Source organism: Elgaria multicarinata, chromosome 1 (assembly GCF_023053635.1).
Source record: "Elgaria multicarinata webbii isolate HBS135686 ecotype San Diego chromosome 1, rElgMul1.1.pri, whole genome shotgun sequence".
Lineage (NCBI taxonomy): Eukaryota > Metazoa > Chordata > Lepidosauria > Squamata > Anguidae > Elgaria > Elgaria multicarinata.
The window spans coordinates 16656783-16671675 of NC_086171.1; the positions used below are offsets into that span (position 1 = coordinate 16656783).

Consider the following 14893-nt stretch of genomic DNA (forward strand, 5'->3'; position numbering starts at 1 on the left):
TATTTGGATCTGCCCCCCAAAACCTTATTTGAATCCAAAGCCTCAGTCCATCTTCCGCCCCAACCTCCATTTTATCCCTGGGCTGTTTATGTAGGGTGTATAGAATAATGTGAGAGGAATATGCTGTAGGATTAAGAATGATCCAGCACATGCTTGAGAGCCTTTTTTCTTACAAGGGCTGCATTCTCTTAGAAGTCCTGCTGGGGGCTGCATGTTGAGCATGGGCAGGGTCTGAAGCCAGCTGTAGGTGGAGCCAGAGTAAAAAGTGGGCGGGGCCACGCCTTTTTCTCTTTCTGTCACCTCCCTTCTCTCTCTCGCTCTCTCTCTTCTTTCAGCCATCCACTTGTCTCCCTCCCTCTGTCTCTCGCACTCCCTCTTAGCATGTTCCAAGGGAGGGAGTGACGGATCACTCTTGCCAGGGTGGGATGTAAGGGCTTCTGCGGAAGTTCTAATTCAGGCAGGTTCATATGGGTCCAGGTGTTTTTTAGGACAGAATCTAATGGAGCACTTACGCCCCTGCTGATTCTTTTATGCCCCGCCGATTCCTCTCCGCAAGTGGTGGGTCCTGCCAATTAAATTGCACCAGTGGGAGTCACTGCTTATGCAAGAGAGATTTCCTATTTCCTATGGGAAGCCTCAAAATGAGCAGAAATTCTTCTTCTGGGAGGAGGCAGGTCGGCAGAGCTCCTTTGGCCCCATCTTGACGTTGTCGCATTGGTGCCGCAAGACCTCAGGCTCCCGTATTGGCGCTTCTTCCCAGCATCTGCATGGGAAGGAGGGCCAATGCGGAGTTGCCACCACTGCTGGGTGGAGCACCGGGGAGTGGGGAGGAATGGGCAGCCGGCTCTCCTCCCAATGGCTGCCCTGTTCCTCCCCCCCCCATTTTTTAAAATCTGTAGATGCAAACCTACAGCCAGAGGGGGAGGGATGCTCGGAGCTGGTTTGGGTGCCGCGTGTCCCTCTCTTCCTCCCCTTCCAGCTGCCATGTTCCTTCCCTCCTTTTCTTTAATCTGAAGATGTGAAGGTTCGCACCTACAGATTAATTTTTTAAAAAAAACACGGCCAAGGGGGGGGAAGCAATAGGGCAGCCAGAGGGGGAGGAAGAGAGGGATGCGCAGTGCCTGAACCGGCCGTCCTCCAGCTGACTGTGACCAATCAGGGGGTACCATCAGCTGTGGCACGTTTCCACTTAAAAAAAAGTCAGGGTAAGTGCCCGACTTTTTAAAAGCTGAATTTAGGTCATATAGATGACCTGCCGCCACTCCGAACCCACTCTGGGGCAAACCTCTCGTCTAGACAGGCTCCTGGTGTGAGCTATACTGATTTGCCTCCTTCCAGAAACAAGCATTTCTGTTCAGTTTGGGTTGCCATGGAAGTGGTAAATCACTGATGCCAAGTGGTAGGTGTGCTTGCACAATAAAAATGGTGGGCCATAAGAGAGTCAGGGGTGCAAGCACCCAGTTGGATTCTGCCCTTAGATACCCAGTTTCCAACCTTTAAAAAAAACGAAACATGTTAGAGGTCAGTATCAGCGCTTTGAATTTGTTCTAGAAACACATGACCCAGAAGGTTCTTTTTTAAAACTGGAGAGATAGGGTCCATATGGTCCCAGTCAATAATCCAGCTGCTGAATTTTGTACCAATTTGTCAGAAATATTGACTTGCGTGTCCGTATTTTCTGTGTAAAAAGTATTATAATTGGGAGATGAACCTACTGCCTGTTCTTATCTTTAATCACTGTACATTTCCCCTGATATAACAGAATTTAAAAGCCAAGCTAGATAAGAATAATCAGACATGCTTTATGTGCAGTTGACACAACCAGGATTTGCTGCAAGACCTTTCTTACTTATCTCCCTGGATTTATGGGGTCTTTCACATTGTGAATTTACTCTTCACTGTTTATCTCTGTGTAATGAAGAGCTTTAAAAACGAAGTTGTCAATCAATCTACTTTTTCAATGGTCACTGAAGTAGCTGCAATAAAGCAGCAAATACTTCATGGATGGGATTTCCACCCACCAAAATGTTTGCAGTTTATTTTAAGAAGAAAATTTAAAAGATTCTAAGTGAAACATTTGTCTGGAACTGAATCCTGAAGATAAGGTCATACACATAGCGTTCAAATGCAATACCACAGTTTGAGCAGACAGTGGTGTGATTAAAATACTATGGGACTCAGGGAGTAGAAATCACTCTATCTTTATCTTCAGAGGCATTGGGCGATATTGAAAACTGATAACTACAGGATGACACACACTCTTATTCCAAATTTATCCATTCTTTTGGAATAACTATCACCTGCTAGTTCTGTTCTCACAATCACTAATACAGATTCATCACCCCATAGCTAATGTCTCCTTTCAAAGCATGGAGGAAATCTGTCTCTCTGCCATTCCTAATATCTTGGGAGTATGAAAGACACACAATAGGGATCTAATGGTGATTAGTTTATGTGCAGGTGAACCTGTGCAGTGTATTTTTTTGTGTGCAGCTAGCTCAAAGATGGAGTTTGGGACGAGTGCGCTAGAGATCTGATGACATGGGCTCTGGTGCAGGAAAATGAACGTCATATTATTATTATTATTTTAGAGTTAAATCTAACATCATGCTACAGAACGTCCACAAGCATGACAAGACTTTCTGCCTTTCTCCTCCTTACCGCAGCCCTCTGGCCACCCTAAAATCTGCCCTAGAAGGTTTCCCAGCGTCTTCCCAAAATCAAAACCAGCTTTTTCCCAAAATCAAAAGCAGATTTTGAGGGTATGTGGGAAGGAGTGACTGTGGGGAAAGCACCCCCCACAGAACTGCTTTCATCAGTGGAATGATAGCACAGGATGTAACCCTTAGTCTTTAAGGTACCATATGACACGGGCCTTAGCTAGACCTAAGGTTTATCCCGGGATTGTCCCGGGGTCATCCCTGTTCATGTAAATGACACACAGGATATCCCGGGAGCAGGCAGGGACGATCCCGGGATAAACCTTAGGTCTAGCTAAGGCCAAAGTGTTGTTTTTGCTGCAACAGATTAACTCAGCTCCCCCTCTGGAAATTTATCTCAATGAGGCTTAACCGCAGGTAAGTGGGTATAGAATTGCAGCTAAGGTGGCAAATAACGTGTTTTTTCTTTGGCATAGATTTAGTTGCATATTTATTGAGAAGAGCTGGCAACGAACTGATCCTTTTTTAACCATCTTTGTACTCGGATCATCTGTCCCTGTACATACTTTTAACAAATCAGATATGATTTCACAATTTGAAAGATACGCCACTCTTTTGTCAATCTCATGGTCGCATAGGGTGTCTATGGCATAAGTGAATATTATCATGATTTACCAAATTCGATGCTTTCCCAAATTCCACATAGTGACCTGGAAATAGTTTTTTTTTAATCCTGTCTCCTGAGTCCATCCCTCCCATCTTACGTAATTCTCAGAACAGAAACATAACTTGGTATCTGACCAAAAGCAGGCAAATTTGATTGAAACACAGGCTCTGTAGCTATAATAAACATATCTCCATTCTGTTTGGAATCCCTTGTGAACCACGTGGTGTGTTTTTTTTTTTTTAAAAAAAATCATTCCTGGCTAATGGATAAAATACCAGCTGTGAAACTGTAAAACAATACTTGATTCTTACTTTTAAGAAGAGATAGTAAATTACATTTTTTTTGTAAGGAAAATCTCACATCTATCTCTGAAATCTAAGGCTGGATATTTTGCCAGAGGACATAAAAGTGAATGAAAAAAAAGTCATTCAAACTGAGCTTTTTCTATTGTTAGGTAGATGCAGTGAGCAGATCCTTGGCACAAATCTCTCAATTTTAAGTAGTGCCCTAGGTCACTGCAATGTAGGCTTATGATAAATGATAAGATATGCAATAGTGTTGCTTTCTTTCTATTCCATTCTCACCCTGTCTGATGTGGCATCTATTAATCTTTTTGGTGGGGGAGGGGGGTTGACAGTTTTGCTTGTAAGAGATGAACCTAAAGGAGATATTCAGATTTTATTTCCTAGTGGGTTTCAGTGCTTTAACTTATCTCCCCCTACCCTGCCCTGAAGTTTGGAACCGTGCAATTAATTTTATCCAGAATGTGTGGGTTTACATTGGAATTTGGCAGATACTGAGGGTTAATGTCTGCTTGTGAGACATCACATCGCATCAAGGAGCTTTAATGCTCAAGAATGCTACATGTCTTTGGTCACGTTTGAACGGCATCATTTATATTGCGCGCAAGGTCACAGCAGATGATTTGGCATGAGAAATTTAAACTTTGGTGAAAATGCAAATATTGGGAGAATACTCAAAGCTTGTAATTGAGAAGCATGCAAAGAATGAAAAACTTGCTAAATGCTATCCCACGTTCATACAACTTTCTTCTTAGTCTGAAAACAGAGTTCTCCTTTTCTTCTTGTTGACACTGTCATTGCTTCATTATAGACATAGAGTAGAGGAAAACAATGGATAACATTGCCTTGAAGGGGGGGACACTTTTGGAGTAGGGCTACATCCTCTAAATTAAATAAGAGTAAATATTTCTCTCTACCCACCAATTCCTCTCTTAAACTACGCAAGGAATTAAGGTGCATAAGGGTATTGTTAAATGTTTGCGTGATCATTTTGACCTGGTGTCTAAACGGTGTCACCAAGTGAACATCCCAAATGCCACTAAATCTGCCTGTTTTTCACTTCATATAATCTGACTCCCAAGAAGAGAGCCATAGATCTGTGGTAGTGCACAGATGGTTCTAGCTTTGCATGACTGAAGTCCCAGCTTCCATGCCCAGCACAAAAGGAGGAGAAGGAAATAATTATAGTTGCATCCTGCAATCCATGGGCTTCAAAGGTTCTAGACTAGCATTCTTCTTCTTGACATACAAAATTTGAATGTGTAGGGAGATTTCTTGTTATTGCTATTTGCATAACAGTGTATTTAAATATCCCCTCCCCTCCCTGTCAACCTCAACCTAAAGTTGTAGAGTTTAGCACCAGATAGCTTGCTGCCCATGTGTTGGATCCAGAATAAAGCCCTACAGAGCTGTTATGAACTTCTAACACACATCTCCCTGTCTCCGCCATAGTTAGAGGTTCACAGGTTCGCTGGTCCAAGCCATTTTCTGCTTGATGCAGCGAAGGTTGGCACCCTCCCCTATTCCACATAAAGAAGACTAGACTGGCAGATGCATCTTCAACACTGGTGATAGAACGCTGTCATCCACCACATCTGAGGTGTGCTGGCTAGCTTAGAATTGCAGGGCAGGCCACAATGGCATGCATAGCTCTGTCCTCCAATACCTGAACACCATGCCCTGCCCCTCAGCATCTGTCGCGTTAAGTGTCTGCCTCACTCTGCCTCATGTTAGGGCAGTCCTGGAGGTTCATAAGGCTTAAATAGGCCTTCAGTTAGGTTCTACTGAGATCAGTGGGACAAGTTAGTCACCTGTGACTTACGATCCATTGATTTCAATGGGGACTTAGTAACTGACTTAGGCTGGATGTGCTCCTTCCACCCCTCATGCTCTGTCTCTTTAGAAATGAGACGTTTGAGCTGGACAGCATCACATTTGCAGCTGGAGCTTTGTTTGTTTTCAGAGCAGCAGTTCTTCCTGCTGCGAAAGAGACAAACTGCTATGATGAAAATAGACAAGTGCTTCTTGGCCATGATGGCATGTTCCTTCTTTGCATCCTGGCCTTCTCTCAACCGTGAATCTCATTGTACTGTTTAAAACACTCTTGCGAAGCTTCACCATGCACCCGCAAAGCCAGAGAATCTTAGAGGCATGATTTAATTTTAAAATATGCATCATAGAAATGGGTTTCCTTGTAAATTCCAAAATGCTGTTACAAGATTCCATGAGCTGAGGACAGAACCACATTGAGTTGGAGAGAAGTAGGAGAGACATCAATTCCAGGATGATAAATTCTGACATTATCTTGAACATCCACTTGCATTGAACCAAAGAGGCCTTTTGAGCCTCTCTTCAGATGGAGTGCATGGAATTGCCCTCTTGGTAGACAGGGATCATTTAACTGAATTAAAATAGTTTGAAATGAATATCCTTGGAAACTAAAACTGTAGGCTTTCCTGGGATAGTTCCTTTTGATATGTCAGGACTGATCAATATCAAAACGTTTTCCTGTATCCAGTCATTGTTACCCTGCTGTCTGTTTGCTATTTCAGGGTAACATGAATGAAACATACAACAGTGATTTCAAATAAGTTTGTATGTTTGATGTTACCCAAAGCCTTCAGCATAAAAGTCAAATGCACAGAGCAGAGGTCCCAAAATATCCTTCAGGCTTAAAGGCTTCCATAATAAGTAGGGTGGTTGTGGAGGTGTTTCCCCAATAATGATGAATTTCACAAAGAACAATTGCTCCCATACTGCCAAACTGAAAACCTGGATATGGGATTTGGAATTAGCTTTGAGCCACAACTTTGATGGAAGAATCACTGAGAAAACATGAGAGCGTACTAGTGAAAGGTGATGTCATCTGGTTCCCCCCCCCATAAAATTCCATGGATGAGGCAGGGCTATTAAACTATCAAATCATGATATCATGATAAAAGCTTCATCTTGAAATACCTTTACTTTAGCTATCCCTAAACCATACCCATGATGTAATGATATTATAATCAGTGAGTTTCCTTCTTTACTGTTCTTATTGTATTGTTATGTGAGTTCTTTTTTGTTGCCTCCATTTTTAACTTGATTCCAAAATAAAATAAAATTGCATGCTGTAAACAAATAAAGTAAAATCTATCTGTGGAAAGCTTCTGCTCCACCTGAGGACTCCTACTGCCCTAATAGAGGAGCAAGATTTGTCAATTCCCCCCTCCATTTGCAGCCCTGGAGAACTAGGAAAAGTGGTTCTGCAGAATGGGAACACTCTAGAACAGTTTGGGGTATGGTGCTGGGGACTCCAGTGGGATGGGGAAATTGACAAAAATTGGTCCCTCCCCTTTCTTCCAGTGTAATTATTCTGAGTGGAACTGTGCTCAGGTGATGCTACCTCTGGCGGAAGAAAACTCTGGTTCCAGCCAATGGAATTCACACATTTGTTTATTTATTCTTAATAAAAGTTTATCCTGCTTTTCTTTTATGAAAAAGCTTCAACAGCAAATAGCAACTTGCTTAAAGCAATCTAAGAATATACATAAAAGCAATAAGATCATGTTAAAGAAAAACAACAAACAGCAGATAATCAAAATAGTCACCTACTGAAATTCTCCTGGAACAGGTATGGAATGTTAGCAGTGATGGGAGGGTTACTCCGGAATAATGATGTCTAGGGGCTGTCTATACATGGCGAAAGCCTCAGAGTAGCTCCGCAGTGGTGCTGTGTTGGTTATACGATGCAGAAGCCACTGCGGAGGCATCCTAGGGCTTTCCCCCAAAGCTCCGAAATAAAAAAAAGTCAGGTACTTACCCTGACTTTTTTCTCTGGGGTGAGGCTATGATGGCACATCTACCATCTGGAGTCATGGTGGAGGCATGGCCATGCAGATGGTAACCCCTGATTGGTCATTGTCTGCCTGGACATGGGGGGAGGGGCATGCCAGGAAGCTAAATGGCCTTTGGAACACCTCCATGCTTCCTCCAGTGTGGGGATAAGGAATCGCTTGGCAGGGAAAGCCCCACAAGATAAGGTGTGTGTGGGAAACCAGGGAGAGATGCATGGATGTGCATCAGCGCTCGTGGGGCGATGCCTGGTGGCACAACGGTGCATGGAGCGGCAGTGCATGGGGTGGTGGTGGCTTTTCTGTTTGAAGGATGCAAACCCCGCATGGTTTTGGGGGCTCACAGCGCCAATGCGTCATTGTCAAGACAGCCCCATAGACTAAAGGTGCTGATGCTTATGGCTATCCACCAAACCTGTCAGTGGGTGGAGACAGTGTAGGGCCTCTGTTCTTGATCAGGATGCACAGTAGGGAACAGTTGGTAGGAGATCCTTAAAGTAACAATGTCTGAGCCACAAAAACAGTGCTGGTTTCAACCTAGTTAAGTACCCAGATGGGTACCATTTATTTTAGCTTGAACTCATCATATGAAAAGGAAGCCTGTGTGCTACAGTGCATAGAATGCTGGGTGTACATCTGGGTTACCAAGAGTCAAAGGCAGATCTCAAATTCAAATCCCTGATTCAGAGAGACGGAAGCTCTTCATTGGACCTTTTCTCCATAGTACACTTATTTTTCTAAACTGCACTGGCTATCTCAGGAGATAAAAATTGTTATTTTCCTGGCAATCAAAAATGCTCTTGTGTAATTCCGTTAAGTTCATGGGGTTTTGTATGCAAAATGTTACTGGAAAGGAATTGTAAAGCTACTCCAAATTACTGTCTGGCACCCAGTCCTCCTATGTGATGAATACATTAGTTCAACTCTACCCAAGATCTCATCTAATGTCAAAGCAATTTCTAATACCTCAGATGAAAGAAAAATCCATGGTTTCTAACTGCAGGGTGTGGAGTAGGGGAACAAAAGGGCCACAATTGCAAAGTAAATTGATAATAATATATCATTTGCAGGTTTATTCAGCTGCTATTTGTATGTGAATCCATATACTAATGGGAAAAGAAGCAGAAACACTTAAAAGGAAGCAGAAAGATCACTGATGCCCAGTATCTTGCACATGGTATCAGGTTTATGTGTCTCATAATAAAAATTGAGCATTGGTGTTCCCAGGCCGAGCCACTATAATACTAGGACTCCCTAGTCTCAAATCAACTTGAATCCAATTTTTGGACTTGGCAATCTCCCTGGTCAGTTTGTTTCATTGACTAAATCTGATTAAGATACATATCATGATGTCTAACCAAAATCTGCCTTACTGTAACTTGAACTCATTGCAAACAGATCCAAGATGGCTTCTAGTAAATTTAAAAAGTTCACTAGTTGGCCAAAGTGATTACAAGTCACCAGGCTTCTGGAGTGTGTTCTGTAGCCTTCTACTTTTATTATCTGAAAATTCCTGAACTACATACCAGTGAAGAAAAGGAAGATGGTGTATGGGAATCATACACTTTGTAAAATAAACAACCTGTCATATATTTAGCACATAACTGAGTGATACTTTATAAATGAGGAGACTGAGGTTTCATTGTCCCTTCCAATAGGCTAGTGATATGACATGAAATAATGATTCCTCCCAACTCCCTCCCTGGGTGAAGACTTTGATATACTGCTGATTTGTCATTTCTTTTTTAAGCATTTCTGGACTTCAGACCATGTTTGGTGCATTTCTACTCAATCATATCTTGAAGTTTAAAACACACAAAAATCAGGCTTATAATGACAAAGACATGAATCTTTCCTCTAATATGCATTTCTGTCAGTCAGTTTAACCTTCTGTCTATGTATAATGGTGTCTGTATCCCAGTATAAACAAGCGTCTGTGTAAAAAGGCTTTGAATTTATGTGTGTTGGCTACATTTTCAACATATCGCTCACTGTTAGACTGTCTATCTCTGAAATATATTTTTGCTTTTCTGTCTGACCTTCACCCACTGTTCTGAGATCACTGTCTGGTATTTAGTATTGCCCAAATAAATGAATTTGCACACCCTCCTGCTAATATGGGACAATTTTGTGCAGATCTAGTAGCCACAGGAATTGTCAGACTTTTCCTAGAAGCGAACAATTGCTAATTACTAAGTCTGGCATACATGATTAAAACTGATTAGTCATTTGCTGTGCATTGATAATATTTTATTTATTTATTTATTATTGCATTTATATCCTGCCTTTTTTCCTGCAAGGGACCCAAGGCGGGATACATAATCCTCCTCCTCTCCACTTTATCCTCACAACAACAACCCTCTGAGGTGGGTTGGGCTGAGAGTCTGTGACTGGCCCATAGTCACCAAGTGTTTTTCCATGGCTGAGTGGGGACTAGAACTGGATCTCCTAACTCCCCATCCGATACTCTAGCCACTACACCACACTGGCTCTCAGTTATAGTATGTTCAGAAAGTAATTTAGTACTAAGGACCTACTTTGGACCTTATGCCCAAATGCTGGAGGAGGAGGAGAGGGAGGGCCTTGTGATAGCCAAAGATATTATTTGGAAACTAGCCAAAGGAGAAAATGCAATGGGTGACTTCAAAAATCCTTTGACCAGGTAAAAGTGTATTTGGATCATGACAAAGAGATACATTTTGCAGACAGAATCCACAAACGTGCTATAGAACAGTTAACCATAGAGACAGCTAGAGGGGAGACATCCCCTGACTTAATCCTCCTGGATAGGTGCCCAAAAGTGAATGACCATTAATTGAGCCAATCCACATTCAACCACTTAGAAATAGTTTTGTATTTAGGAGGGAGTCTATAGTCTGTATGGGGATGACTTAAATTGGCTCAGCTGTCCAATCTAATTCAGGCGTATACAGAGCAGGAGTTATCAAGTTGAATGTACCTTGGATTTGATGGTCTTTTCTGTACTAAGTATACTCCCATTTTTAACACAAAATGTCTGATGCACTTATTTTATAATAACTGTGCAAGGAACTGGAGATATTATGAGCCACTATTATGGTGTCTGCTGTCATGCTTAGCTGAAGATGTTTTAAATACTTAACTTGCAAAGATAGGTATTCCTAAAAATTAAACATGTGTGTCTGTGTGTCACAACTATGCACATTGTTGTTGTCATATTCCAAAGCATTAAATATTGAGATTTCAAAAAAAAAAATAGTATTGATTGGTGAGATCCACTTGCCATCTGAGTCACATTACCGCTCAGGGAGCTTCGGCTATTGGGCGGTATAAAAATGCAATAATAATAATAATAATGTCAACAACTTGGGTACAGTTCGTATAGCTAAATTCTGTTTTAAGTACATAGTCTATGTAGAACAACAGACCTTACACACACTGATAAAATAAGTGGACAAGGTGCCTGGTCAGGATTGACCATGTATCCTTGCCCCTCATGGCTTATTACATCTGGCAAGGAAGGACTGGTTGGCAGAGTTCAGGAGATTAACAGAGGGAGTGGTCTCAGTCTTCTTGAAAGAGGTGGTAGTGCAACCACTCTGGAAAAAAGAAAAAGAAAAACTATTCTGGGCCCAGAAAATCTTAATGATAGGTCGGTGGCTAACATCCTGAGTAAGTGCTTGCCAATCAGCTTAAGGTTGGTGAGCAAGTGGTTGCCGATCATCTTAAGGAACTCTTGGATGAAATTGATATCCTAGATCCATTGCAAAGATTAGATTAGGTTCTACTGGTAGTTCTTTGGGTGACTTGTCGTAGATTGGGAAGGGTTTCTGACTTCCAACAAAAGCAGCTGTACAAACACTTGCCTCCAGCTGGTGGATCTCAGAGAACTAGTAAGACGAAGTACTCCCTACAAGCCTGAAGTCTCCTCAGCCCTGCTCTGTTTGAAGGCATTGTCTGTTTGAAGAGATGTCTAGTCCATGTATCATAAGAAAGAAGAGCAGAGCCCTTGAATTTTTCCATCAGCACTTAGCACCTGGACAGCAGACTGAGCAGACACACAGGCCACCTAGTCACAATCTTACCAAATATACTGAGATATAGATTTAAACTAAATTATAGTTATTACTCATACATTTGCATCTATGTCTATAAGTTAGCACATGCAAATTTTATGCAAATCTATTTCCTCTTTTTGGTGGGGAGTGGGTGGGCTGCGTAAGTGGCCACACTGAGGCCCTTTCTACACCTAAGCATTATCCCAGGAAAATGGAGGGATCATCCCTGCCTGCTCCCGGGATCCCCTGTGTGCCATCTGCAGGCACAGGGATGATCCCAGGACGATCCCTGGAAAAAAGGCAGGTGTAGAAACGGCCTGAGTTAGATAAATTGAAGTCAGCTCAACCTGACTCTTTTTCAGAGTTTGTATACTACTGATAATTACATGGGGGGCAGGATAGACACCAGCCTCCAGATTTTTAACTATTTATTTATTTATTTATTTATTTATTTATTTATTTATTTAATTTATTTATTACATTTTTATACCGCCCAATAGCCGAAGCTCTCTGGGCGGTTCACTATGCCACTATGATGGCAGACATGGGCAGACAATGAGTTGTACTTTTTTAGTTACTGTTCTCTTGTAAATTCAAAATAATTCTTCCTTGTTAATCTTGAGAAGATACAGAATCAGCAGATGGTTAACAGTAGGTTCCTTATCAGCAAAGAGTGTTTACATGTCTGCTACCTACCCTGAGTTTCTGGGCAGCGGTCATTTAGGAAAGATTTATAGGTCTTTCCTTTGCTTCATGGTGTGCTGGGAGGGAACGGAGACTTGTTGTAAGTGGTGCATTGCAGTGAATCAGTAGCTTAAGGTATTCCTAGAAAAATCACAACTTTTTGATGGCTGCTCTGTATGAAAACCTTCTATAAAATGTCCAGAATGTGTGTTATAAACTGACTTAGGAAATCCAATAAAGTTACAAGCTTTGGCAGGCTTCTAAGCTAGATTTACAGTCTACTGAAATATGGAATGTCCATCATCCTTTTTTTTCCTGATCTCCCCAATGACTTTTTTTGTATGTGAAAGTTTATCATCTGCTTCATGCAAAAAGGAAAAAAGGGAAAGCAACAACAACAGTGTTTTCGAAGCAACTGAATATAAATAAAAGGACTTAAAATAATGTTGGTTTTTGTTTATACCTTGAGCAATTTCATTTTCACTCAATTTTTGTATTCAAGCTGGCTTTCTCTACCATATACCGGATCTATCAGATTGTTTGTGTTGCTGCCTTGCTATTTAATGTGGCTTTCCCATGCATTTTACTTGTAGTTTCTGTATGGACACAGTTGGAAATCAGTACAATTCCAGAGTTTCCATTGCTTACAACCTTTCTGGATTGAGTGCAACAAAATGCATGTTGAAAGAAACCCTGCATTAACCGTGCAATACTGTGCATGTCTGCTCAGAAGTACAAAATTGCTGTGCATGTGGAGCGTTCCCTGGCATGAAAAGGAATGGACGGCTGCTGATGTGTAGAGCTTTATGCGCACATTGGAGCTTTAGATTGCAGGTAGTGACAAATAAGTCTATGGCCCAGTTCAGACAACACGCTAAGCCATGCTGCTTAACCACAAAACGATTAATGGAATGCATTTTTGTGGTTAAGCAGCATGGTTTAGCGTGTTGTCTGAATGGGGCTAGTGAATAGATATTTCAGCCATGATAGTTATATGGAAGCTACTAGATAACAGGGACAAACAATAGGGGTTGGCTATCATTTCATGCCTAGCAGTGCTACGAGCTTTTGGAGGCATCTGGCTGGCCACTATTGGAAACAGAATGCTGGGCTAAAAGGATGGCTTAGGGTTGCTGGAAGTTGGTGCATTTCCAGTGTGTGTGTACTTGGCCGTGCTCAGAGTAGTACTATTGATTTCAAATTATTCATGACTTACATTTATTTCAGTGGGTCTACTCTACACACACACACACACACCATAGTCCAGGGATGGGGAACATATGGCCCTCCAGATACCGTTGAACATCAACTTCCATCAGCCCCAGTCAACATGGCTAATGGCCAGGGATGTTGTAAATTGGAGTCCAACAACATGATTGGAGAGATGGAGTCCAGCAACATCAGCTCTGTCCATATTTCGCTATAAAGCATGATACATTTACAGCAGAGATTGCATGCACTGCTTCAGCAAAATCAATTAAAGCGTGAAATATATGAAAGGCATTTATTGTGCACTCATCATTCCCTACTCACAATTGTTTACAGGTTCTTTAGATGATGTCATGACTCTCCAGTTTTGCTTTTGTGCCTAAAGAGCACTTTCTATGAGGTCTTTTTTAAGAACAGGGAAAATGCGGTATTGAATTGTAAAAGCGGAAGGAAAATCTTTTCCCCACTTCTGTATTTGTGCTATTTTGTCATGCTACACTGCCACCTAGAGGTTATGTAGCAGAGTACTCAGATCTCAAGTCTGTGATGGAAGTTGGTAACAGTGGATTAACAAAAGTTGATACAGGGGATTAATAGCTGGGGGGGGCGGGCAGAAAAAGGTGCTTAGTAGCCTTTAATACATTCTAAATCTGTTTGCTTGCTGCTGTTTGCTCCATAGAAAGACTGGAGAGTTCTCTTCCCTCTCTCTCTCCCCCCCCCACCGCTTCGTCTTTTAAAATTTGGTAATTGAAAACCTATCTTGTTCTTACAGAATGGTTTTGCTGTTGTAAGGCCCCCAGGCCATCATGCGGAAGAGTCAACAGCCATGTAAGTACCAGGGAATATTGCCCATCTTGGAGCGCTAGGATTACTGGCAATCACCTGCATTGTGCACGTCTCTGAGGAACTCTAATTGTTAGCAGATGACTGAAAAGGCTTTCGAGGTACTCCCAGAAGCAGATTTATGGTCTCAGAGATCATATAGCTTTTTAAAAACACACATACACACACACACACGCACACGCACATTATTTATAACTGTTTTCCTGACCGATGTGCTTTGTAAAATTTCTGTTCTTCTCTATTCCACAGGGGGTTCTGCTTTTTTAATTCGGTTGCAATTACTGCCAAATACTTGAGAGACAAGCTAAATATAGGCAAGATATTGATTGTAGATCTGGTATGTATTCTTGGCAAGCGCCATCATTTCAGTCCATATAGATAAAAGGTGGGCAGGGGGGAGGGAGGGAGGGAGGAAGAAAAAAGTTTTGTGTTTTTCTTTTATATGTTAGGCTTTCTTGCCTTTAATACTTAGAAGTAATAAAGGTGTGTGTGTGTTTTCCTCTGAATTTGGGAACTCATTAAATTCAGGATGGCAGGACTGAAACCATAAACATGTATGTTTCACTTTAATGGCGTTAACTGCAATTTTAATGAGAAGAAGGCGCAGATCAGGGTGACTTTTATGGTCCTTAAATGAATTGATACTTCCACTATTAAA

General features: G+C 41.7%; 1 protein-coding gene across 1 annotated transcript in view; it reads left to right on the forward strand.

Moving 5' to 3' along the window:
* LOC134413411 (histone deacetylase 5-like) overlaps positions 1–14893 on the forward strand; it is a 168745-nt gene that overhangs the window by 36835 nt on the left and 117017 nt on the right. Inside the window, exons 6-7 of the mRNA XM_063147590.1 lie at positions 14165–14220; positions 14485–14572. Of these exons, the coding sequence (XP_063003660.1) occupies positions 14165–14220; positions 14485–14572 (144 nt within the window). The remainder of the gene's footprint in view (positions 1–14164; positions 14221–14484; positions 14573–14893) is intronic.